The sequence below is a fragment of the Bombus pascuorum genome, unplaced genomic scaffold, assembly GCF_905332965.1.
Source record: "Bombus pascuorum unplaced genomic scaffold, iyBomPasc1.1, whole genome shotgun sequence".
Classification (NCBI taxonomy): Eukaryota; Metazoa; Arthropoda; class Insecta; order Hymenoptera; family Apidae; genus Bombus; species Bombus pascuorum.
The window spans coordinates 77,184-104,907 of record NW_026869770.1 but is presented as its reverse complement, the minus strand read 5'-3'; the positions used below and the strand labels follow the sequence as shown (position 1 = coordinate 104,907).

General features: G+C 41.0%; 2 protein-coding genes and 2 pseudogenes across 2 annotated transcripts; 1 reads left to right on the top strand and 3 right to left on the bottom strand.

Annotated features, from left to right (window-relative positions):
- The first annotated feature begins 1,442 nt into the window (after window positions 1-1,442).
- LOC132915961 (cap-specific mRNA (nucleoside-2'-O-)-methyltransferase 1-like) lies at window positions 1,443-21,569 on the top strand (annotated as a pseudogene).
- LOC132915963 (5S ribosomal RNA) lies at window positions 11,858-11,976 on the bottom strand (annotated as a pseudogene).
- Window positions 21,570-21,906: 337 nt separating the features above from the next.
- LOC132915960 (uncharacterized) lies at window positions 21,907-25,680 on the bottom strand. The gene has a single exon (XM_060975723.1). The coding sequence runs from the start codon at window positions 25,678-25,680 to the stop codon at window positions 21,907-21,909; it is 3,774 nt and encodes a 1,257-aa protein (XP_060831706.1).
- A 156-nt stretch (window positions 25,681-25,836) lies between these two features.
- LOC132915962 (uncharacterized) lies at window positions 25,837-27,126 on the bottom strand. Its single transcript, XM_060975725.1, has one exon. It carries the CDS (start codon window positions 27,124-27,126, stop codon window positions 25,837-25,839), a length of 1,290 nt encoding a protein of 429 aa, XP_060831708.1.
- Window positions 27,127-27,724: the final 598 nt, after the last annotated feature.

Sequence of the window (27,724 nt, the reverse complement as noted above, 5' to 3'; positions counted from 1 at the left end):
TTTAATTAAGGAATTCATCCGTTGCGATACTGATGACAAAAACAGAACTTTACCCTAGTTTTGTCGCGTGCTAAGCTGTATTTTATGATACAATAAAATGATCGATTTTCCTATATCAAATAATTTAATCTGATAAAATGTAATAATTTATCATCTGATACACTCATGCACGAAAACGGATACTCCGACCAAGATCCCGCGGCGGCCGGGATTATGAATGTGATGGAAGTGGTCGAAAGGATCGCCTCCCTCTCCAGTAACACGAGGGGCGCACTCGTGAGGCGGTTAAGGTAGGCCTCGCGGAGGACGAAATCGTCAGGCGCTGATCTCCAGCAGCGTACAGTGGACACCTCCGCTGCCGCCACGACGGTGGACGGTCTCTGCCGCCTCCGCAACCGCGACGGCGGTGTTGGCGATGACGACATGTATATGGATGTATCCGTGGGAACCGAGACCAGCGACAAGGACGTGAGATCGAACAACGGTCAAGAACACGCGGATGCTGCGTATATTGAGGATAGGGTGCGCTCTCTGGAGAGTGAGATCAGTCGTCTCCAGAAGACGATGGTACGACTGACCGCGGTGGTGCAAGGGGGTGGGGCGAGCGGGAGCGATCGTCACAACGAGGGAGGCAAAAGGAAAGTTCCCAGCGAGGGGGACTATGGGACCCCCACACCTACCTCCGCCGCACTCGCGGCTGGAGTCACGCCGTCTCTGCCGTTCCGTTCGGACGGGGAGCGATGAAACAGCAATAGGAAAGGGACCGATAGAACTCGGAGATCTTCTCGAGGACCTCAACGCTATATTCCTCCGCAATTCAGAGGAATAGTGGCGTGAGATAGCACGTAAGCATGCGATCCCCCCGGCTGCTGACACTGCCACGAAGCGTGTCATCCGGTCTGCGGCCTGCGAGTGGCACCTCGCGCTCAACTGCCGAGTCGTCGAGCGACGAGACAGAAGGCTACATCACTGACGCGAGAAGAGGAATGGCAGGAATAAGACGAAAGGGCAGAAGGCCAGAAGCGCAATTCCTTCAGGCGATCCTCGCGCCATCGAGTAACGTGAGATTCGTGGAACGGAAGTCGCCATCGCGGCAAACAGGGATGTCGGCATCCGGAACTGTGGATTGCAACAACAATAATTGTAAGTGACTAAAGGGGAGGACGTTCGCCGAGGTGGCCACCCTGCCTCCAGCCCCCCTAGGCACGGGGAAAGAAACCGCGTAGGGAACGGGAGTAAAGAACAACGACAGGAGCGAAAAGGGGCGAAACGCTTGCGAGCGGGACGCGCGTAAAAGAAATATGCGTGGCCGTTCTCGTCGCCCCCTCCCCCAGGACGCCGGGGTTGCGCTCACCGTGAGGGATGGCTGCGGTTTTACATATAGAAACACAATATCGATGGTCAGGAGGGAGATCAATCTCTCCGACCTTCGCATCGCAAAGATGATACAGAGGAGAGCGGTTAGGGATGCTCTCACATTCGAGATCGCGGGCCAGGACGGTAGCAGCAAAGCGTCGCGACTGGCCCAAAAGATGGCGGATGCACTTCGAGGCTTCCCCGCCAAGGTGACCGTACCGCGGAAGATGCCGGAATTCCATCCGCGCCCTGCACCGGTATGCCAGATCTCGGCGTAGGCGACGAGAGAATGAGTCTTCGGTGGCTTCTTTGTACGACACCTACCTTGAAGCGCGGAGGACTCTGCAGCAAGCCATCAAAGAGGCGAAGAGACGAGCCTGGGATGAGATTCTGGCCACCCTCGACTCCGATCCCTGGGGATGCCCGTATAGAATAGTGCTGAACAAGCTCCGTCCTTGGTTGCCCCCTATGACGGAGAACATGAACACGCAGTTCCTGGAGGAAGTCGTCGGGGCCTTGTTCCCGGGTGCGGAGAACGGGGAGGAGGGCAGGACAAACGAAGAGCGGGAGCTACCGCTGCCGGGGAAGGAACCACGGGACACCGCAAGTGGCTGTAGCCCGGAATCCGCGATCACTGAGGATGAGCTGGCCGGAGCTGTCGGGAAGATCGGAGAGCGCAAGACCTCGGTTCCCGACGGGATTCCGGCCCGCGTATGGAAGGAGGTCACCGGAGTCTTGGCCCCAAGGCTGAGAACCCTGTTTGACAGATGCCTGTCACGGGGCGAGTACCCTGTCCTATGGAAGGAGGGACGGATGGTCCTTTTGCCGCTCGCCGGGACTCGCCTTCCGCATTCTGGCCTGTGTGCCTGCTGGATCAGGCTGGCAAGCTGTTGGAGAGGATTGTGGCTGCCCGACTCGAGTCACATCTGTATCGACGTGCTCCGGGGCTGCACGACAGCCAGTTTGGCTTCCCGAGGGGCGGTCTACGGCCGATGCCTTAGTCCGTGTCCGCAACTTCGTCGAGGGGGCCGTGCGGCAGGGTTACGTAGCGTTGGCTGTGTCTCTAGATGTGGTCAACGCCATCAACTGCAACCCCTGGTACAGGATAGGCCTCGAGTTCTATCGGGTGCCCGCTTACCTGCAGGTTGTAGTCTGGGCCTTCCTCCGGGTCAGTAGCATCGTCCACACCGAGTGGGGCGGAAGGATGATGGGGAGGGTGGTGTGCCGTGGTGTCCCGCTGGGTTCGGTACTGGGCCCGTTGCTGTGGGACATCGCGTACGACACGGTACATCGCGCACCGATGCCCCCGGACTCGGTGCTGACATGCTACGCAGCCGAGACGTTGCCACTGGTATGACGATCGCCCGTCTGGCGTAAATGGCGGTGTCCTGCGCGGACGCCGCGATCAAAGGCTTGGGGCTGGAGGTAACCCCCGAGAATTCCGGGACGATGTGGCTTTGCCGGAAGGCCCATTATGGGTCGCCTCCTGAAGTAGGCAAGCTCTTCGATAGAGTCATTGTCGCCCGTCCGGAGACTCACTTGTCAGAGCGAGTGCACGGTTGGCACGAAAGCCGGTACGGCTTTCTCTCGACGGCGGCTAAGACCCTTTTTAGTCCACCAATCTTCTTATTATCCAATTATAAGCAACATCTATTGCCCTCACTTACCTACGTACCTCCTCCTGTTGCGTGGCCTACATACCTTTCGATATACCTCCAATAGCAGCAGACATACGTTGAGTTGAATGGAACCAGTGTTCATATTGTATAAACCGACAGATGTGCGCTGTAGGCTGCGCAAATAGGGAGAATATCGCGTATCGAGGTTTCGCTTTATATCAAATAGCAAGGTAGATACTTCCTTTTAATATTTCCACAAGATTATGCAAAATAAATCCGGTTAAAATTGGTCCGGCACTCGACAGTAACCTTACCTACGGTTTCTGTTCCGTGGTTGGCTACACAAAGATCCTATTCTTCGGACAAGATGTTTGCCAGATGTCGATACATCGTCACGGAATATTTTCAGCTAGTGGAAGGACCTGTGCCGCGTTTACGGACGGCTGTTCTTGTTTCCCTGTTTCCAAATGCACGGGGATCGGCATTTTTGCCCGCAATCTTGAAATGTTTGACGGTAATAGCACAGGCCGGAGTTGTACGTTCTCTCTCACGACCTCGAGCTACTTCTACCTCTCGATCGCCATCGCCGACGTGGGCGATGATTAACACTCACGGCACTCACCTGAGCCCCCATTTGTCTGGATTTGAGTCGTCGACGGCGGCCAGGATGCGTCTGATGAGGACAGAGAGTCCATTCCTCCACAACGAGAGGACGAAATTATCTGACGTGGAGGGGCCAGCGAGTTCTCTTAAGTGCTGATAGAATTGAGGCAGCTTCATATCGCCCATCTCTACGCTTTCAACCAACTTCTATACCCTATTGCTATCGGAGTCCGTAAGAACGCGGATGATTCCGGCATTTAGTTTCGCATACAGCCCGGTGGCAGGAGGGTCCGTCGTGTCGCCCCCAATTTGCTTGAGGAGTTGATCGCCGAGACATTTAGCGAAGGTCGCGAATATTAGCTTGTCGTACGTGATATACGCAGCGTCGATTTGCGTCTCTGATAAGGCGAACCGTACGGTAATGTTCGCGGGTTGCAACGGAGGCGAAGTCATCGAAACACTATGCGTGCCTTTTATACCGTCGTTAGCGTTTGTCATGCTTCGTTTCAGATCACGTCGGAGTCACCAATATGGCGGACTGTGTGACGATCAATATCATAAAATAACAAGACCGATTCCTGCTGTAACCAGTCAAATATATTTGGACTAAATTAAATATATATAAGTATATAAATACCGTAACGGGAATTTACGACTCTCGCTGAAGCGCTATGTCGCGATATCGTCTCTACGCGATTGATTCTATGACACAGTTGATTTCGTTTAAATAAAAGTTATGTTTTCGCCGGAGTATGGACAGAAAGAACACACGTCATACACGAATCATTTATAAACAACTTAAGGAATATGGGCGAAATGATTTGAAATAGTATTTCTGCGTTCAGATTGCCTTATATTCACATTGCTATTACAATATAAATGTCATAGTACAAACCAGGACGATAAATAAATGGCTTATATCGTTAGAAAAGATTATTGCTATTATGAATTAAATGAGAAACTTCCAATAATTCTCAGCTACGAAATTTACATGTGTTATTCTATCATAAATTGTACATCTCTGTCAGATGGATATTATAAGAACGACAAGTTTTCCACTGAAACGTTAAAATTTCTACAAAGTATTTGAAACGTGGGCGTCATTGTGTGGGGACGCCTTTGCGTGTTGCCGTCAACCGGATGTAGGGTTATTACCGCATCGGCGGCACTGGTCGCCATCTTTACCTTTCTCAAATTCCGTTCGTCAGAAAATTAATGTAATTTACATGTTAATATAAACTGTATTATAAATTATAATAAATTGTTGTACATTATATATATATTGTTGACGTACATAAATTCTACATTTGGGGAAGAACGAATTCAAGTATTATCCTGTGCTGTCGGGTTAATATAGATGACGGGGCAGTAAAAAAATAAAGAAGGCTACGGTCTTGGAAAAGATAAACAAGGCCGTTCAGAGCCAGTTCAAGCACCTAAACAGCATGGTCGTAGACAGCAACCTGTTTCTGGACATGAAGCTTCAGGTCATAAATGGAATCCTGAAGAGGAAGTAATAATGTGTGTGGAAGTCATGAAATGAGTAAGGAATCCAAATTCCAATACGCCTACGTTGGAAGAAATGCAGGACTGGTTACATCAGGGACCTAAAAAGTTGATCATAGATGATGAAATTGATTTCCGTTGTGAAGATAGAGTGCAAAATATTATCAATGCAAAAACAGTACTCGGTCATTTGGATAACGTTGAAGTGCGTCGAGCAAGGACACGTTGTAATTCTTATGAATCAATTCGTGGTGCATTATTCTTAAGTCGTGCTGCTGTTAAAATGGCGAATATATATAGGGCATGTAACTTTATGTTTATTAAACCAGAAGGTTTGGGGGAGAATGAGCTGCTATAGTTTGCAGATGTTTGTGCTGGACCAGGTGGTTTTAGTGAATATGTTCTATGGCGAAAGAAACGACGTGCTAAAGGATTTGGTCTTACTTTAAAGAATGAAAATGATTTCAAATTAGCAGATTTTAATGCGGGTCCTTGTGAAACATTTCATCCATAATATGGACTAAAAGAAAATGGTGATGTTTTTGACCCAGATAATCAAGAGGCATTTACGAATCTTATAAAGCAGCATACCCATGGCAAAGGAGTACATTTTATGATGTCTGATGGGGGATTTTCTGTAGAAGGACAAGATAATGTACAAGAAATTCTTTCAAAACAACTGTATCTTTGTCAATGTGTAATAGCATTGATGATTGTAAGAGGGTGGTTATTTTGTGACAAAATTATTTGACCATCTTACACCCTTTAGTGCTGGTTTAGTTAATTTAATGTATCGCTGCTTTGAAGAAGTTTGTATTTTTACACCAAACTCTTCTGGTCCAGCAAGTTCAGAACGTTACTTAATATGTTAGACGAAACGATGTGGGACACAAGATGTTGTGGAATATCTGAAGCATGTTAATCGTCTGCTTTTAAAAGGTGGTGGAAATGACAACGTTTTACAATTAGTATCATATAATGAATTAAAAAGCGAGAAACAATTTGTTCAATATCTACGTGCTTCTAACAAAGATTTGAGCAGAAAACAGATAACAGGCTGCATTTTGCGAGGATAATACTCTTGTTGAGACAAAACAAGCTGATGTGCGCAAACAATGTCAGGAGTATTGGAAACTTCCTGATGAAACTAGAACAACCCCAAGACACATGAAACCAAAAGATAAATAGAATACTCTTTTGAAAGATACTTCATTCCTTACCATTAGTCAAGCACAATTGATGGAATTTAACATTCAAAATGCATTATTGTTCACCAAATGACTGGTTTTGTATTCCATGTTGTACAAAGCCAAGGCCCCATGATGACAAGAATAACGCTACATTTTATATGGGCATGGGAAGGAATAACGTATATAGATATATAAAGAATTCTTGGGTTCGAGACGATGACATTGGCATAAAATTACCACCAAATATACATGTATACGCAGAAGTTGTATATGGTATGACTAAGGAGTTTATACATCAGCAAAAAGTACCTGCATTGCATATTATAGATGCATCCTATTTAGGAGGAGGAGGTGACAATAGTACAAAATATTCGAGGAGCAGGTAAGCAAGTGAATCTTATTGAATTCAATAATAAACGTATAGATTTCCAGAAATGAAATGTCTTTTGAAGGGGTACTTTTATGTAATACTAACGTGTGACTTTTTTTTAAAGGAACGAGGATACGAAGTTGTTCTGCGAAGCTTTGTGGGAACCAGAAGGAAGCAATTGTACTCGAATACGTGCCAAAGAATTATTTCCAGTTGGTTCATATATATATGAGAACTTGCGAGCAACACAGCGTAAAATGAAAAATAATTGCGATGCCTTAGTATAAGAAATTCCAGAAAAGGCTCTAGATGTTAATGGTTATAACAAGGACAAATTATATTTCATACCACAAAGTGTAATATTTCTAAGAAGCACGGTAAATCCTTGGAATCGGTATGCCAGTAAACCACATTCAATTACGTATGTATTTAATTGCAAAATAAACGGGAAGATGTTCGACCTTCATAGTCCATGTTCAGCAGAAGCAAGTTTCATTGCATCTTTTAAAAGTCGCCTTATTTTTCTTTGGCCTAATGATCCCTCACTTACTATAAACAGATTTGCAAAATTTATTGAAGACAATTGTCCTGTGCACAATGCACGCTTAAAATATTAAAACTACAGAATAATGTACATATATTGATACGTGACTTGAGCCGCATAGAAGTCAAACAGATTAATTCCGTTCGGTTTACTGTTGTTTCAAATATGAAATACTTATGATATATTTTAGTATTTAGTATTATATTTCTATATAAGTACAGGTAATATCGGAAGATGGAATTAATAAGTTTGTCTTCCGAGTGTATAAACTACTTGGTATAAAATATACATTTGCAAATGATATGCGGTATTGTATGAATATAGAAATTAATGATGACATTAAACTATACTATATGATTGTATAATTTATATTATAATTACATACTAAATATTTCGTCGATAGAATTTGTCTTTAGTTAGAATGATTAGATTCCTATTTGTGGCAGTTGCTCCCATTATAGAATAAGTTTCAGTACTTAAGGCTACAAACCATTACCTCTTAAATTCAATACTTGATTCAGGGCTTCTATAATGAAATATATATCTCGCGCATACGTACTTGTGAACTATCCAAGATATAGAATGAGTCGAAGTTCTGTGGGAAAGTAATTTATAGTTATAGTGGGTTTGGTAACGTTATTACATATTTGAATAACGTTCACGCCATCACAAAATCGAGTATGACGCTCCGTCAGTCTATAAACATGCGGGGAGATGCAGGACGACGAGGATAGCCTCCCGTGACGTAGCGCCTGGTACGGACGGTATCTCCGGACGGGTATGAGCGGAGAGGACGCGGATAATTGCCCCCAAGCTACGACACTTATTTCACGGTGTCAGTGGGAGGGAGCCTCTCGTCGGATAAAGCGCATGGTGAGGCTGGTACAGCTTCTGAAGGGCGGCACGACCGACGTTCTCGTCGTCCTCGTATCGCCCGATGCTCTTATGTAATGAAGTGGGCAAGCTCTTCGAAGGAAACTTCGCCGCCCGTCCTGAAATCCACTTGTCAGAGCGAGTGCACCGTTAACACGAAAGACGGTACGGCTTTCTCACGAAGGCGGCCAAGACCCTTTCTAGTCCACAGATAGAGTGTAACGCGGTACACGACTAAGCGTCAATGTGAGTTACATTGTCGATATTTCTGTAGAAAACTGCCGCGGCTGAAACAAATTGCCGTCTCAATGGCACCATTTTATTTCAAGCTTTGCGCTACAGTTCTGAATCATTTTCGTAGGACAAGGCAGTTTCATGTTCTCGCAAAATCAAACTGTCGAATTAAGGTACATACTATCAATTACAGTCTAATACATTTTAGCGGTTCAACATCGATAGGACGATTTCGCATCGAAATTTTCGGAGGACCACGTAACCTTCCAATGATGACCGTCGTACGAGCAGTGGATAAGCCTACTTCGTGTCGTAGGTTCCTCGCACCTCGTACTCTACTCCTTGATTGTTGTTCGGCAGCTTTAGCGGCTGTGGTTCCGAGGAACCCCATCCTGAACCCCTTTCTCGTACGCCGAATGTGATTTCTTGCTGTCCGCCGAAGACACTTGTCGGATCTGCATATGTTCAACCATTTGCGCGAGACAAGCGCGGCGCTCTGCAGGGAGGAGGGATCCAATTTTCGAAGTAACAAGTGCGAAACCTCCAGTGGTAGTTCGGAAATGATATCTACCTTGCTTGGCATCAGTAAACCACCTCTAAATCATTCTAATCAACGTACCACGTAAACACGAATCCAACGCGTTCCAGGAATAGAATCAACTACCTGTAGTTGTTTAACTGTACACGACGAGTAAAATTATTTCGGGTACTCCTGTAGTACAGAACAGACACCGAAACGACAATATTTCAACACAAAAATATTTAAAACAATAGTTATGAAAGCATGATACTTAATACCGCACTTGACATCACGTATAAGTAAAAGTAAATTTCTTCGATCAAATTTCAAGTTAAATCTTTAGGTTGTGTAATTATATCAAACTTGTTCAATTAACAATGAGCTATTTCCATCATGTTTTGACAACCGACTCATCGATGATGCAATTCCTTGGAATTGAAAAAGGAATGTGCATAATTTTGTCCTCCATCAACACTCAAAATATTATCTACATGCTATACTTAGGGATTCAATTTTAAAATACGTTGCTTCATTTTCCATCTCTGCTTTCCTACAATCAGTATGTGAAAGATTTTTCACAGTATCCATCCATCCGCAATTTGTATAAATAGTATTTCAGTCTCTCGCGTCACTTGAACTGTAATATACACCTGTCTTTTATTTTCATTACTCCTCTGCATACAATTTGTGAGGAACAATACATTTTATTTGTTAATCCAATAACATGTAAAGTTCTTCATTTGTTCTAAGATCAATCTATGAATTAGTGAAGAGAATATTGCAATCTGTAAAAATAAGTATCTAGTAATATTACTTCCGAACCAACATATTTATTGCAATGCTTGTCAAATTTCAAAGTAATTTCCTATCCATATGAAACATATTTCATATATGTGTATGTCTATTACTTTGATTAGTTGTTCTACTTGTAACAATTCGCCATTCTGGATCATCTAGATTCAACAAAGACGCATTCAATTTACTCCATACCTCATAAAGCTCCTATTATCATAATTACATGGGAAGATAGAGAGCTGTGACAGTATCCAGCTCTCAACTTTGAACAAGGCATATTGACAAGCCAGAGTAACTCACATACAACTTGGTGGTACAAGCGTTGAAAAAACTTTTCTGGACCTGAGAAAACACATGTGCACAGGTAACGAACAAAAGAGATTAGAGCTCACCAAATAAAACTTGCTATAATTTGCTGTAGCTTGTCACAATAAGCCTATGTGTATCGCGCGTCAGACGATTTTGGAATTAGTTGATGCTTGGATGTTCAAGATACGGAAACACGGAGTGATGAGACGTTTATGTACAAAGTGATTATGGTGCGACTCATCGTCAGTCAGAAAACTTCATGCACGATTTGCTAAAAACAAACAATTTTCCCCTTTGTTTATCCCCTACCAATCGTCTGTCGTCACTCCTTATCTCATACACAGACAGGCGAAATAATGTCGCCGATGACGGCCAACAGCCTGGACACATGTGCGGATCTCTTGCCTGCGACAGAATTTTGTTATGTGTAGTATGCTGGACTGAAAAGGACTAATATGGCGAATTAGAAGATCGCAGGAAAATTGTAGACATTTTCCAAATTTTATCAATTCCTTTTTATTTATTCAAAAGTCTACAAAACTGTTAATTAACATTAAGGAAATATATACAAAATCTCGACGTTCAGAATAATGGAGAGAATATTCGAAACGGTACTATTAAATCTATAAGTTACCATGCAATACAAATTTTCTTTAAACGCTAAGACATACAAAATACGTAATGTTTTGTGTAAATTGCCATACTTTTGAAAATAAAAAATATCGAATCAAACATTCTTCAAATATATTTCGAACGCTCATTAATACTACAAAATTATATTACTACAAAATTATATTACTACAAAATTATATTACTACAAAATTATATTACTACAAAATTATATTACTACAAAATTATATTACTACAAAATTATATTACTACAAAATTATATTACTACAAAATTATATTACTACAAAATTATACTTCTACAAAATTATATTACTACAAAATTATATTACTACAAAATTATATTACTACAAAATTATATTACTACAAAATTATATTACTACAAAATTATATTACTACAAAATTATATTACTACAAAATTATATTACTACAAAATTATACTTCTACAAAATTATATTACTACAAAATTATATTACTACAAAATTATATTACTACAAAATTATATTACTACAAAATTATATTACTACAAAATTATATTACTACAAAATTATATTACTACAAAATTATATTACTACAAAATTATACTTCTACAAAATTATATTACTACAAAATTATATTACTACAAAATTATATTACTACAAAATTGTATTACCACAAAAAATTGTAAAGGTCCCGAATGCATCAGTCACGATACAGTTACAAACCAAACCAATGAAAGGTGCAGAGACTAGAGAACATGGGGTCCCCAATCGTGTAGTACGCTTCAGCATCGTTGACAACACCAACTCCCTCCCTCCGTCTGTCCAAATGTCATCTCAAACGGTGAAGCTGTAAATTAAAAAAATCCTTATATACATCAGAATAGTAATGCGATTTCTATTCCTGCAGCACCGACGTGATACACGGTGCTCCATAATCGCTCCAGATTGCATATAGTTGTTGTTGAAATCTCTATGCATTTGGTGGATAAAACGTTGCGAGAAATTATCCTCTTGTAAAAGTAGTCACATAAGCTTCCAGGTCTTCATAACCTTTTTTTTTTTGCATGAGGAGGGGAAAATGCTGTTACGCATGCCCAGTGACCCGAATCACTGGGTTATGTGGGACTCGCGCGGATGTTGTTGCCATACCCACTAAAAAAACCACTCCTCCTTCTTCCTCTGCTTTGAGGGCAGACAACCCCGGTAATACCAGGCGGCAGTCATCAGGGTTGTTCCTTTCATGCCCCGCTGTATCTTCCTCTTCGGGCAGTTACTGCTCGCGTCATCTTCTTAGACAGTTCAAATACTGGGCTGATCTCCTTCTGAAAAAAACCAACACCACGCGGAGTTCCCAAGCGGTCACCGATCTTAGTACTATCCGTGCCCGGCGTTGCTTAACTTTCGTGATCGGACGGGAACGAGTGCACTCAACGCGTCTTGGGCGTCGGCCGGTCTTCATAACCTGAAGGTTTGCATTTTTCCCACTACTTCAGCGTCGTACTGGTACTTTTACTTCTGATAGCTTAGACATGAAATCGTCTAAACTTCTCAATTCAGGACACAAATCAGGCTCTTTCCAGGGATTGCTCTGCTGAGACGTGCCTTCATCATCGCAGCGTTCGTAATTTATACAATTTTCCTTCTTCAATAATTTTTCTTTAAGTTTCTGCAATTTTAAAGCTTTAGATGATTGCTTGATGCGTAATTCATTTTCAGCTTTGAAGAGAGCACACGTCAGCATTGCTTCAATCCGTAAATCGCGTCTGCGATTTCGGCAATACCTTGATTTTTTACTGCGGATTCTTCTGATCCAAGATGCTAATCGTTTAGTACTACTTGGCTTGGCGTCAATATCACAAACTCTCTTCTTAGACTTTGCCATGACGACGGCTTCGTAGTTTTCTTAATTTGCAGGAATGCAAATGTCCTCTTTTTCGAGGTTAACACAGTGTCGATGTTACGATATTCACGTTTTCTTATTGTTTCCTAAACTATTTCACCTAATTAATGAATAAATTATAATAATAAGTACACTAACCTGTATATGGCTCGTGATTGTTGTAGAACAAGATAGAACAGGTTCACACAACACACAAAATGTTTGAAACTGTCGAGCAAAATAAGATCCTCTCCGCTTGCAGACGACTCGACAAATGCCTACGTTGCGCGTCTGATGGTGGCTTTATATACCCTCAAGCTTGTCGTTACGTACTGGTCTTATGCGCGAACGATAGAAAGTAATTCCATATAGAATCTTACATTATTATAATTTTTGAAAAATACTACAATCCAATTAATTTTTAAAAATATTTGCGACAATTTTAATGCAAAATCTTATATACTTTGTACATTATATTAAAATTCCTCATTTACAGGAAATAATCAATAGCGTATGAAGATGTTCTGCGGTTAATTTCTAACCAATCACGTGCGCCATTTTGCAGGCGTCATTTCCGGTGTAGATATCTTCCAACCTAACCTCAAATTTCTTCACATATTATTTAGAACGTATATTAATGTTGATGTACTAGAAATATTATTGTTAAATATTATAGCCAATATTACAGTTAAATGATTAACGGTAATAAAGTACCATTTTTTCACAATAAAAAAAGCATTTTTTTTAATGATTCCAAGATATTTGGATCGATATTTCACTACACGATCAATTCAGTTAACCCGATCCTGACATTTTTATTAATGTAATAACTTTACAAGCAAAAAAAGGTAAAAAAAAACTATTTTAAACGTAAGATCTAAAATTCTGATATGCGATAAAATATAATATTTTTAATGCGAATAAACTTTTTTATAAAATTTTTAATTTCTTGTTTTTTTTATAAAATCAAATCTATAAGTAGTAACTGGAATTTTTTGTTTGAAACCTATTCATCTTGAATTAATAACAAATCTTTGCTGCAACCACTATTAATGGCTTTAACTTTATCAGTGTTTAACAAATTTCTTATCTGTAACGATAATAGAAAACTGTATCTACATTCTATTAAATTTTTACACTTTACGTCATGAGAAGTTCACGCAACTTTCTTTCAAATGAAGTATATGGTAAAATTAATCCCCTTTCTTCTGTGTATATAGTCTGCATAATTTTATCCTCAAATTTGGAATAATTTAAAGTAAATAAAAGTTGTATGTAAAAATACGCATAAAAACGATTTTGTACGTATATTCGAATAGTTCCTTATAATATATTAATGATACATATATTGTGGGATAACCATAGTTCGGTGAAACGAAAATTGTTTTTTTCACGTTTATAAACATAAAATGCACTATCTATCGATAATTAAGTATCATTTTAAAATTAATTAGTGTTGAAGTGATCGTCACTTCTGAGAAAACTCTACATCTGGTCTTCGGTTTCTCAACCGCCTAAGGTCTTCGAAAGCGCATATACAAAGGAATGCGTCGAGGAAAGACCATAAGCGGTACACGTCCGACGTTGGTTTAGGCAGTTGTTTCAGTCTCAGGGTAACGTTGCTAGTGTCACGTAAAATTATGCAAAAGAACAACAAAAAAGAATAAAAAAAAGAAACTTTATTTTTCTTCTAACACTTGGTTTTACAATCTACTTCCGAGCTCTAAGCGTGACCTTTTAAGACTGAAGCTCTTATGATTTTTTACTTTCGATCGGATCCGATCGCTTTCTTTTGTTATCCCTCAACATCCCCACCGTCCACGCATTTGCCAGGCGTCCGCGGCCGTTGCCACGCGCTCTTTCTTCTAGAGCCTTCGGTGGAAGGACCGTTGTGATGTTGATGGTTCATTAGGCACTTCAGCGATATACATTGTCGCCGAGTGCCGCCACATCTTTATCTCCGATTTTAAAGTGAGCCGGTCGTGACAACAGCATGGCGAAGAATTTATGAAGCCTTGACTTGCTCAGAAATCAGTTTCAATCAGTAGACTCTTCAAATAATTTCCTAAAATATTATAGTCAATTAGAAGAATGAAGTAAATGTCGAAGTAAGAGCTTGAAGAAAACTAATATTAAAAGAAACAGAAATAAGGGAAGATTTGCATGTGAAAGGATGCGTAAGTGTTCATTGACAAAAATCAAATAATATGATTAAAAAGTGAGAAGAAAATATCGTCCTCTTCATGTCAGGGGCATAAATGCGAGATTTTTCATCTAATTTTTTCTGTTTGAACTGAAGTGTCCATTGAATGTCTCCCTTTTCTCTTAATTTTATGTGAAGATGACATATACAGTGCTGGACAAAAGTATTGGCACAGCAAGATTGTTATGATACAAATGCTTATAACTATTAAACAAATTGATTTAAACAAAAAACTTTTTGACGTATTTATTTATTATCTATCCTAGTTTATTACATAACAAGAGCAACAATATAAATAAAATAATACGCAAAATAATAACAAAAATATATTTTTTGAACATTTTATGGGTGGACAAAAGTATTGGCACAGTAGAATATTTACGCTTATAACTAATTACATAATAAACTTCTAATATTTTGTTGGCAGTCCTTTTCTTTTAAGGACTTCCTTTAATCTTCTGGGCATCGAGTGGACTAATTTTTTAGTGAATTCAGGTACAATATTGCTCCATTCCTGCAGAAGAATTTTCTTCAGTTCAGACTTGCTTGTGATATTATGTTTCCTAATTCTTTTTTCCAATTCGTTCCACACGTGCTCAATGGGATTCATATCGGGACTTTGAGGTGGTGTGTTTAAATTGCACAAATCATAAACAGAAGTCGTTTTACTGTGCGTTCAGTCATAAAACGCTTTAAAAGTGAAGAAAATCTAGAGAATCAAATTAGGAGTGGTCGCCCTTCTAAGGTAACAATTCGAGAAAAAAGGAAAATCGTAAATATTGTAAAGAAGGATCCAAAAACTAATTCGACTGAAATTGCTTCGATGTTAAAAGCTGAGTGTGAAAAAGAAGTAAGTACCAAAACTGTACGTAGGGTATTGAAGGATGCCGGTTATTCTGCCCGTGCAGCACGAAGAAAGCCCTACATCAGTAAAATAAACCAAAAGAAAAGAGTGGAATTCGCGAAAGAGTTTGTTACGAAAGATACTGATTTTTGGGAAAAGATCATGTTTTCAGATGAAAGTAAGTTTAATATTTTTAAATCTGACGGCAGAATATTAGTATGGCGAAAACCCAACACAGAGATGGACGAACTGAATCTGCAAGCCACCATGAAACATGGGGGTGGTGGTTTAATGGTGTGGGGATGTATGGCATCATCGGGTGTAGGAGAACTTATATTCATTGATGAGATAAAGGATAAATATGTATATTTAAATATACTCAAGCAAAATCTTTTGAAAAGTACTCAAAAATTAAACCTCCCCAGGGATTTCTATTTTCAGCAGGATCGAGATCCTAAACATATGGCGTATATTGTTCGTCAGTGGATAATATATAATACTGCCCACACATTAAACACACCACCTCAAAGTCCCGATATGAATCCCATTGAGCACGTGTGGAACGAATTGGAAAAAAGAATTAGGAAACATAATATCACAAGCAAGTCTGAACTGAAGAAAGTTCTTCTGCAGGAATGGAGCAATATTGTACCTGAATTCACTAAAAAATTAGTCCACTCGATGCCCAGAAGATTAAAGGAAGTCCTTAAAAGAAAAGGACTGCCAACAAAATATTAGAAGTTTATTATGTAATTAGTTATAAGCGTAAATATTCTACTGTGCCAATACTTTTGTCCACCCATAAAATGTTCAAAAAATATATTTTTGTTATTATTTTGCGTATTATTTTATTTATATTGTTGCTCTTGTTATGTAATAAACTAGGATAGATAATAAATAAATACGTCAAAAAGTTTTTTGTTTAAATCAATTTGTTTAATAGTTATAAGCATTTGTATCATAACAATCTTGCTGTGCCAATACTTTTGTCCAGCACTGTATAAAGTCGATTACAAAGATGTTGGGTCACCAGCATAATTTTGTCTTTTAAGCTCTATATTTTGAGTAAGTGTACAATTATATAGAAAAATGTATTGAAGTATGTTAGAGTATAATATAGAAAATCTATGAATACCAAAACGACTGATTTATTACATATGCTTCAAGAAACATCAGAAAAATGCAAAATTTTATATCACAAAAATTTGAGGCATTTTATTACTTTGTTACAAAGTAAAAGTTATGCCTCCGGTATAATTCTTTAGTATTTCGTTAGATATTCTTTATTTTTAATTATTTCTCTTAAACGGTTGGTATGTATAAGTTACTTTTGTGTGTGTGTGCGATCGCGTGTAATTGTGTGTGTAGAAATATACTATAAACAAAAGATAAGAGTTAGATTTCATTTAGGTCATTATACCTGTCGCCATAAGGCTGCCGGCAACTAATTCCGACGCGTACGTTGTCACAGACGCACAATTATAGGCAGAATTCACTGTAGCGGTATCGACAACTTTTTGCGCATATTTGGGAAACTATGGCAAAATGGCAATTATATATATAGACAAAAGTTATACAAAAAGTTAATTTCTATAACATATTCAGAAATCATCGAAATCAGTAAAGTGGAAGTCTTTGAAGGTAATTTGCGAGATATTATTAAAAATACTTTCGATAGTGTACATTGAACTTTGCCTATATAAACGTTACTAATATAACCGTCTTAAAACAATATTACGATACGTTAAACACTGCATGTAATTAAATAAACAAAACAGTGTACCGGCTAAATCTTTCTCACGTTAAACTAAACTTTAGTAACTAGTAACTAACCTTTATGCAAGTTATGTCAGACTTCAAAAATACACAACCAATGCATGCTTTTGAACCAATGGATTCCTAAACATAAAATCGTTATATTTCGTCTTTATTCATCGCGTACTACCAAAAAACACAAAAAATGTTTGCAAGAAGGCGATGTTCTGAAAGCGATATTGCACTGCACGCTACCAAGTGTAAATCTGTATAATACGGAAATAGAATCTAAAACATTCCTTAAATGAGCGAAGTTTCAATAACCGATTTTACGTAGGATATCCTGTAATAACGAAACCAATATCGCTATTCTGTTATATTCGTCGTTAAGTATAAATACAACCTCTTTTGTTAAGTACAAATATAACCTCTTTCTGTTTTTGGTTCTTTTAAATATGTGGACGTTTCAAAATGGCTTTTAACACTGTTAAGTTCGAATTATAGTTTTACACAACGAATACTTAAATCTTTAATGGAAAATACGAAGAGAATAATCTTGCAACTCTTGAATACAGTTCTACAGAAGGAAGAGATACTTTTAAGCTATTAACCAAGTATTGTGGTATAACATTCTAGAAGTGTTATAACAATATACTGCCAGAGGATCAAGCATGATTCGAAACTAACAAATTCTGCGACTACAATATTTCTAGTGCCGGAGATTAATATAACAGTAATAATGGTGAAAGGAAAGCACACTATTATTGGACTCAATACTTTATAGATGTGTATTTTGCAGACAATGTAATGAGAAGGTCAGGAAACTTAATACATTTACATGGTAAAGGCGGCATATTTTAAAGTTATTGTATGCAAAACCTCCTTGAAAAGATAGATAAGCTAAAAATATTAATATAGAGCAAAAAGGAAGAAAATAGAGAAATAAGAATGAAATAAATGAAATTCAATGAAGATATATCTAGGGCGTAGCTATATTTACAAAAACAGACACATTCCAAGTAATAACAAAGTAAATCACATACACACATATACAGGACATATATATATATATATATATATATATATATATATATATATATATATATATATATATATATATATATATATATATATATATATATATATGGACATATAGCTAGGATTAGGAGAAAGTAAATTTTTCTTTAAAGGAAAGATGGTTATGTATATGAAAATCAACAATGTATTGAAAATACAAAAAACAAAAGAAGAAAACTGTATTTGTTATTACGACTTACTTTTACATGTAGAATAATTTCCTATCCGGTTACTGTACTACCCCATTCATCCTGGAACAAATTTTTAGGTTAAAATTATTTATACAAAACTAATATGTATACGAATCTTTTCATTTTATAAAATTGTATGTACAAAATATTTACCTTCGTTAAATCTCTTTATATAGAAACTTTGCAGCTCGAGTTTCTAATCAAATTCAATTCTCCACTTAATACTCATTACCAAGTAATGTTTGGTAAATTAACAAGTTATAACGTTCAGTAAATTTTTATACCATGTACATTCTACCTTGGCTCGAATACGAAAGACGATTGAACAGCACCGATGTCTATTATAATAGTGAAGACAAAGGAGTGGTGCTGCTTGCTGATTGGCTACGCTCTAGGATTACAGGTGGAACATGTGCCCGATCATTGCGCAGAAGTTACCTTGTGACATACTTGTAAAATCTAGATGTGATTATCTTGTTAATTTTCCATGGTTGTATTTCAATTTGAAGTTTAATTAAATAAATGTTTAATAACGATTTTAATACCGAAAATAACGATTATTATACTCCGAATTTTTATATGGTTGTAGTATAGTAAAATATATGAAATACATGTATGTGTTATGTACAACGGCACACGAAAGTATTCGAAAGCTCGCTACTGAAATATTAAAGACATATATATGTGTGTGTGTGTGTGTCTGATGCTCTTGATATTTCAAAGTATTCTCATAACTACAGTAAGATACAGATATCAACATTATGCGTGTAAAATTTGAATTGGATAATATTTGTAAAAGTTAGAGAATACTCGTTACAGTAACACGCAAAAACAGAGTTATAAAAGTTTCTCTATTTCTATTTCTTACCTCATTTTAATATTTAGTTCGATCGCTTTTGCCTCGAATAACATCTCTAGGACATTGTGACATTTATGTCAATGTTATTCCATATTTAAGTAATTATCTGTTTTCATATCGTTTCCTTACTTATTTTACAATTATTTTGTCTTCTACCTATTCCATCCCATAAATATCATATTGGGTTTATATATTGGCTCTGTGATGGCGTGTGTTGTACAGTATCCATTTTTTCACAACTCAGGTTCAATGTTTCGGATCTATATCCTGTCGAAAGTGAAGATTATGTATTTTTAGCATTTTCAGCATTATTCCATTTTTTTATAATATAATGGATTGTATTATATTCGATTTACATCTCTTAAAGAGATCGGCTATCTCTCTGTAAGATTTCCATCTTTATGCAGTTTTAATATTACTTCACGCTCGGACTTTTGTATTTCAGATCTCTTCGAGTTCATGTCTGCACTCTATTAATCGTAACTGATTATAACATTAAAATCAGTAAATGACGTCTTAGCGCAAATTAAGTTCGTTAGTATTAATATTTACTGCGTAAATTCAATGTAAATATCGCTCATTTCGAAGCGTCCGATTATTTTGTGATTCTCTTTTTGCGTGTTTCTGTAATGAGTATTCTCCAACTTTTACAAATATTGTCCAATTCAAATTCTACATACGCAATCCTGATACTTATATCCTAATACAGTTATCATATTACCTTGAAATATAAAATCTATCTCATATATTTTTATTCTTTAATGTTTCAATGGCGAGCGTTCAAATAATTTCAAAGACGCTATATGCCTATGCAAAATATAATATTCAAACTGTTACACATTCAAAATATGTAATATTTGTACAATATTTTACATTATGAATGTAATTTTAATCGTTCGTTATTAATAATCGTTCTTATTAATATTTTGTTGTCAATTGAAAATCGATTTATAAGAGGGAAAATTTTTTTATTACAAATAGACTAATAAAAAGTTTTTCACTAAGATGTATTGCAAACAATAAATTTAAATAAAAATGGATGTGGTGCGACCGTTCGCGGAGAGACGCGGTCGCGAGGAAACGCGTCAGCGAGAGTCGTAAATTCTCGCTACGATTCGGTTAATCGACGCCGCGAAATGGTCGCTCCCCGCGTTTCGTTTAGGATAACCGGGATGATTCAATGAGTGCAACTTATTCTACTATTGTAGAATAAATATATATATTTATATCAGAATCACTTACAATGTATATAAGAGATCGGTTTAGATGGTGTCGGAGGTTACCACTAGAGTGTTCGAGTGAGATATTATACAATGTGATTAATTTGGACGCGACCGTACAGAGAGTTTTCGACTGCGACTGATCGGTTCGAATGTTAGATTGCGAATTTACGGTGCTTCTCAGTGAGTTTGTTGGACTGAGCGATAGTTGTAGACGTAGTGACTGATTTGAGGACGAAGACGAACTGACTTGATCGTGACGATGCTGTGTCGGAGGTGAGCTAAGGAAGGGTGTGTCTAACGCACGGAATCATCTGATTTGTTGATGACAGTTTTTGGTTGGAGAAGTGAGGGTAATAGAAATTGTTTCTATTGGTTAGTAAGACTATCGATAGACTAGGAAGGGTATTAGCCACCCTCGATGGAAAGTTGGGAGTAGGAGGCATCGCACGTGTGAACACTTAGCGTTCACGTGTTTTCTAGACGTTAACCAGAAACCTTAGAAAACGCTTTCTTGGAAAAGTCCTTGTTTGCGATGAAAGACTTTCGCCAGAGTTTTCTGAGATTTATAGTCAGGCTGCGAGTGTTTTCAAGAGTATGCGATAAGGATGTGCGGGCATCTGGCTGCCATCCGTCCGCGATGTGAGGTCCGGCTCAGGTAGAGAGTCGGTCGACGTAACATCCTCCCCCCGTTGAGAGGGTACCGATCAAAATGATGTGATTGATTAGATGAGGTGGATCTCGCATTAGATCGCGTTGCTGCTGATCAGGTCGGAGTCATCTGGTGTCGATCTGCTCGGTAGTGGTACCATCCGCTTGATGCTAGCTGGAGACAGTTGGATGGAGCATCCCTGTCGAAGAGCGATGACTCTGGATTTTGTGGCGGTTGCGATCCCGTTGCTCGTTGACATAAAATGGTTTGCAGTGGTTGATTCCGAGGCTGATGAATGGATGCTGTTCCATTCGGAGAGTCCAGATTATATCTGGAAAAATAACAGAGTTATGATAATTTGACAAGTATGTTGTTTATGTCCTGTTCAGGAGTCGGAGTCTCGACCGTCGTGATCCTTGTGGTTGTACGGAAACTTGCGGTTGTGATTATTGACCCAGGAAGTGTCCTTGGATGATCGTGGACCGTCTCGGTCCTGGAATGTAGTGGACCAGCTTGATCCAAGAGGTAGCGTTGAACGGAATTCCAGTATTGCTTGATGCTGTTTCGTTTGACGCGATGCGGGGTTCTGTAGTTGATTGGGAGGCTTGGCTCCCCCCGATGAGTCGCCCGACTCGAGTTCTCCCAGTGATGTTCCTTGGTAGGTAATGAACGTTGGGTGTCGCGGCGTTGGTTGGGATCCTAATGCCCCCTCGTCTCAACTGCTGATTGTCCGGATTCCTCGAAGTCAGGATGGATTGGCAGTGGGACAAGTCTTTTGATGCCTCGATCCACGATGTTTTTCGCCGTTTGAATCGTAGCCGTTCGGATGACACCATCGTCGCCTGGATGGACCTTGATAACTCGTCCCAGAGGCCACTGCAAAGAGGGCACATTGTCCTCTCTGAGGATGACGATTGCGCCTTCCTGGATGTTGTGCCCACCTTTGTTCCATTTGCTGCGGTTGCTCAATTCGTTTAAATATTCCTTATGCCAGCGATTCCAAAAATGTTGCCTGATCTGCTGAAGATGTTGCCATCTGGAGAGCCGATTGGAAGGGACGTCTCTGAAATCTCGCTCCCGTAAACTCATTAGTGAATCGCCGATGAGGAAATGGCCGGGAGTGAGGACTAGGAGATCGTTCGGATCGGAGGATATCGGAGTTAACGGTCGTGAGTTGAGGATTGCCTCGATCTCAATAATGAGGGTGTTGAATTGTTCGAAGGTGAGTAACTCGTTGCCGATTACGCGTTTGAGATGACGTTTAAATGACTTTACCGCTGCTTCCCAGAGTCCGCCGAAGTGCGGGGTATGAGGGGGAATAAAATGCCATTCAATGTGCTTATCTGACAGAAATGAGGCCACCTTGGAATTATGATCGTTCGATCGTAGGAGTTCGTGAAGCTCACGTAATTCGTTGTTCGCCCCAACAAAGTTTGTGCCGTTGTCCGAATGGATGGTAGAGCAAAACCCGCGTCGAGCGATGAACCTTCGGAGTGTGGCGATGAAGGCCTCGCTAGTGAGATCGCCGACGAGTTCGATATGCACCGCCTTAACCGCTAAGCATACAAAGATGGCAACATATGCCTTGACCTGGCGGCGGTTGCGATCTCTCCTTTCCTTGATGTGGAATGGTCCGCAGTAGTCGACGCCGACGTTCGTGAATGGGCGTGACTCGGTCACTCTCGCCTCAGGTAGATCACCCATAATGTAATCCACCGGCGGTGGATGAGCGCGGCAGCAACGGACGCAGCTCTTGATCGTATGCCAAACTTGACTTCGACCGTCGATGGGCCAGTATCTTCGTCGTACGGCGTACAGCGTAGCTTGTGTTCCTGCGTGCATGTGGACGTTGTGTGCATGATCGATAATGCGTGCTGTAACATATGACTTGGGCAAGATTATCGGATGTTTTTGAGGAAAAGGTATCAGTGAATGACTAAGTCGGCCGCCTACGCGTAATATGCCTTCCTTATCTATGAACGAGTTGAGTCGCGTGAGCTTTCCCTTTATTGTTGCGTCTCGATCCTTCTGGAGCGCACGTATTTCTGCGGAAAAATAGATGCCTTGCAATAGTTTGATGATCTTGTTGTGGGCTGTATTTAATTCAGTTGCCGTGATGGGTGTAGTCGGATTGTTTTTATGTTTCCAACGGAGACAGCGAGCGATGATCCGGATCAATTTAGGCCAAGATGAATACCTTTCTAGAAATCCATGATCGGAGGGGGTTGCGGACATACAGGTTGCTCGTTTTTGTTCCGGTAACTCCGTTAGTGGTGGCAGTGTACATGTCGGCCAGTGTTCTTCAGATAGTTGGAGCCATTCAGGACCGTGTTGCCAAATAGTCGGGCGTAGAAATTCTTCAGGCGTTTGTCCTCGCGAGATTAGATCCGCGGGATTGTCGTTGGTCGGAACATGGCACCAATCGTGCGAACTAGTTCTAGTCTGGATTTCGGAGATTCGGTTGGCCACAAACGTTTTCAGTGTGTGAGGAGACGTACTTATCCAATGGAGGACGATGGTGGAGTCGGTCCAGTAGACGGCTCGAGACACATTGCGCGATAGAGCCTGTTGTATGGTAGACATCAGGGACGTAAGAAGAAGGGCTCCGCACAATTCAAGCCGAGGAATGGTTTGGGACTTGAGCGGGGCTACCCTTGATTTTGCAGCTAAAAGCTGGACCTGCACGTGGCCGTCAGGATTAACGGTTCGTAGATAAACGCAAGCTCCGTATGCTTTCTCGCTTGCATCGCAGAAACCATGCATTTCGATTTCTTTTGCGGATCCGATTATTGCCTTGCGTTGGAACGAGATATTGTTCAGGAGCGCTAATTGGGAATAATAGCGGCTCCATTCGGAATGGAAATCTGCGGGAAGTGATTCATCCCAATCGACCTTCAGTGCCCAGACTCTCTGTAGTAATATTTTTGCTCGAACAATTACTGGCGCGAGTAGTCCTAAAGGATCGTAAATCCTAGCGATTACGGAGCTGATCGATCGTTTGGTAACGTGAGGAATATTGGCCATGGCGGCGACTGAGTAAAGGATTGAATCATCGGAGGACCTCCAATAAACTCCAAGTGTCTTTAATGGTTGGGACTCACCCAATTGTAGGTTTTGGTTTATGTCGTGGTCCGACAGTCCGTTGAGTAGTTCGCGGTTGTTGGATGCCCATTTTCTGATTTTCAGGCCGGCCAGTTGGAGAAGTTCGGTGAGTTCTGTTCTGATTGACAACGCCTCGCTCATCGTGTCAGCCCCGGTAAGGGCGTCGTCGACGTAGAAATCCCGCTGCAAGACTGACGAAGCTCGCGGAAATCGATGTCCTTCATCGTTTGCCAATTGTTTGAGACATCGGATAGCTAGGTAGGGTGCGGCCGACAGGCCGAACGTGATGGTGTTGAGTTGATAAGTTTCGATTTCGCCGTTCGAATTGCGCCACAAAATTTTCTGATACTTACGATCTTCCGGGCGTACGAGAAATTGTCGATACATCTTCTCGATATCACCCGTGAGAACATACTGATGAGAGCGGAATCTCAAGAGAATATCGAATAAGTCCTCTTGTAACTTCGGTCCTGTGTGAAGGGTGTCGTTCAAAGAAACTCCGGTGGTGCTCGGTGCGGATCCGTCGAACACGACGCGGAGCTTTGTAGATGTGCTCGAGTCCTTGATTACGCCGTGATGTGGCAGATAGTGTTCATCGGCTGATTGATGATGTGATGCGATTGTCGTCATGTGCCCTAATTCCAAGTATTCCTGAATTACCGCCCGATATGCTGCTTCGAATTTCTGATCGCGTTGGAATTGGCGCTGAAGAGAGGCGAGTCGTTTCATCGCCATTGTTTTAGTTGATCCGAGTGAGGAAAGTTTGTCGTTAAACGGGAGTGCGACGATGTATCGCCCTTCGCTGGTGCGTTGGACGTGCGCTTGAAAGTGTTCCTCGCATTGTCGATCCGCTTCTGACACGTGTTTTGTTTGTGGTCCCTCGTCGAGTTCCCAAAAGCGAGTAAGATCCGTCTCAAGATCTGCTGTGAAGGTGTGAAATGCCCTGGCCGTTGACGGGAAGACCGGGCTCCCCCCGATGACCCACCCGAAGTGTGTTTTTTGTAAACGGAGGTCGGGGCCTGTTGGCGGATTAAGGTTGATTTGGCCGACACATAGTGATGCAATGGTGGGCCCTGAGCTCAGCAAAATATCGATTGGGGATGGTAAATGAAATGTTGGATCGGCAAGATGGATATTCTTGGGTATTGGGATTGTTGATCGGTCTATTGGTTGATCCGGAATGGATGTCGAAATTGTTGGTATGATGAGAAATGTTAAGGTGCGTTGGTAGGTTCCGTTAGTGGATGTGATCGTGGCTGTAATAAAACGATTTGACGTCGTGGATAAAACATCGAGGGCTTTGATTGAGATGGAACACTTCTGTTGCGGAAGTCCTAAAGAGTTTGCAAGGCGTTCGGTAATAAAATTCATACTAGCACCGGTATCTAACAATGCTCGGCAGCGAACTGGTTGAGCTCTATCGTTTAAAATGTTGATGCGTGCAGATATTAACAGGTCGTTGGGTAATGTGGTGACAAAGTCTATGAGCAGTGATTCGGTTTTCCGAGTCGCGTCGGTCTGTGGTTGTCATTGTGTGATTTGTTGTTGGATATCGGATACTGGACTAGGGTACGATTGATTCGGTGATGTACTAGTTGGGTGTTTCGAAGGACTTCTGCCTTTGCCTGGCGGTGTCGTTGCGGGCTCTTCGTTGCTGGAATTGGTTCGATCCGTAGTCTGAGCATCGGATCTATGAAGAAGGGTGTGATGACGTTGTCCGCAAATGCGACAGGACCCGGCGGAACACTGTGGGAGTGTATGTCCTGTCGTCAGACAGTTGGTGCATGCCGATATTTCTTCGGCGGCCCTGATGCGCTCTTCGATGGTTTTCGTTCTAAAGGTTCTACAAGTCCAGATCTTGTGCGGTCCGCTACACATTGGACAAATTGATGACGATCGTGATGTGACAAACGCCTGCCCGCGTGGCTGGCGCGTCGTCCTTGAGGGTTCGCTGAGTAGACTCCGATCGTTCAAGAAATTGAGGAATTCCGTGAATGTGGGGAACGGTGTGTGTTGTGTTTTATCCTTCCAGATGAGATCGGTATCCCGGTCTAATCTAAAGGTGCATAGATATAATAGCACGGAGTCTGCCGTCAAATGTCCGAGCGACTCTAATGCCTTGTAATGCCATTCTAGTTTGGTCGCGTAGGATTGCAGGTCTAGGTGTGCTGTGCGCGATGCGAGGCCTGTGTTGAATATCTCTTGCAGGTGTCTCTGCACGATCTTCTCTGGCCTGTTATACCTTTTCTCTAGTATTGCCCACGCGGCGGAATAATTGGTTGCTACGTTATTCAAAGATGGTATGGTTAGCGCCGCGGCGCCCGTTAAGCAGGATCGAAGATATGTCAAACGTTTGCAGTCGTCGATTCGTGGGTTGTCGTGAACCGTGTTACGAAATTGATTCGCGAAACCTGGCCAGTCCTCGTAAGCACCCGAAAACGTGGGTAACTGAATTTTTGGCAACTCGATGGGTTCCGGAGAGGAAATGTTCGAAGTCGGAACTCGGATCGTCGGCTCTGATTGTTTCGTTGCGGTGTCAATGATGGCCGACGCGTCCCCGAAGATAGTATAGAATGTCCGTTGTAAATTCACGCGATCTTGCTGTGTCGGGCCTTCTTCCCTATCGTCTAGGTCACACTGATTCTTTTTGAATGATGCGAATTCTATCTCTAACTCTTTCAAAGTACGTTGGATGGTGTGGATAGGGCCCCCTTCCTCATAACTGTCGAGTATTGCGCGAGCTACCTCTAATTCTTTTCTGAACGCCTCTCGTTTTAATATCAACTGTTTTGTGCGCTCTTCTAGATTGGGCGCCATTGCTGATTTCGATACTTTGATTGGGCTTACCTTGGAGTTGCGGTATGAGACCGACGTTGTTCCGACGGCAAGATATCGCTTGTTACTATGCAGCGGACTGTGGTTGATGTGCGCTTCGCGAGGAAGGTGATCCTTCCCGAAGGTGACACAATGGTAGAGAAGTTGAAATGGTTGTACTTGCGATGTTGCTGATTGTCCCGCTGCGGCGGGAGGTTGAGTGGTTGCGTTCTTCGACCAACGGGTTGTACCTCTTCGAAGGTGATGCGCCTGGCCTCGCTGGAGTGGTAACGCTTCCGCCAATTATGATGGATTCACGTGGCACTGTATGTTCACTGATAAGTCCACCTTTTCACTGACACGTGATCCGGCTCGAAGGACCAATTGGTGCGACCGTTCGCGGAGAGACGCGGTCGCGAGGAAACGCGTCAGCGAGAGTCGTAAATTCTCGCTACGATTCGGTTAATCGACGCCGCGAAATGGTCGCTCCCCGCGTTTCGTTTAGGATAACCGGGATGATTCAATGAGTGCAACTTATTCTACTATTGTAGAATAAATATATATATTTATATCAGAATCACTTACAATGTATATAAGAGAT

Excerpts from the sequence above, each read along its gene's own strand:
- LOC132915960 (XM_060975723.1), bottom strand. The coding sequence starts at position 25,680 with ATGAATTTTATTACCGAACGCCTTGCAAACTCTTTAGGACTTCCGCAA.
- LOC132915962 (XM_060975725.1), bottom strand. The coding sequence starts at position 27,126 with ATGGCGCCCAATCTAGAAGAGCGCACAAAACAGTTGATATTAAAACGA.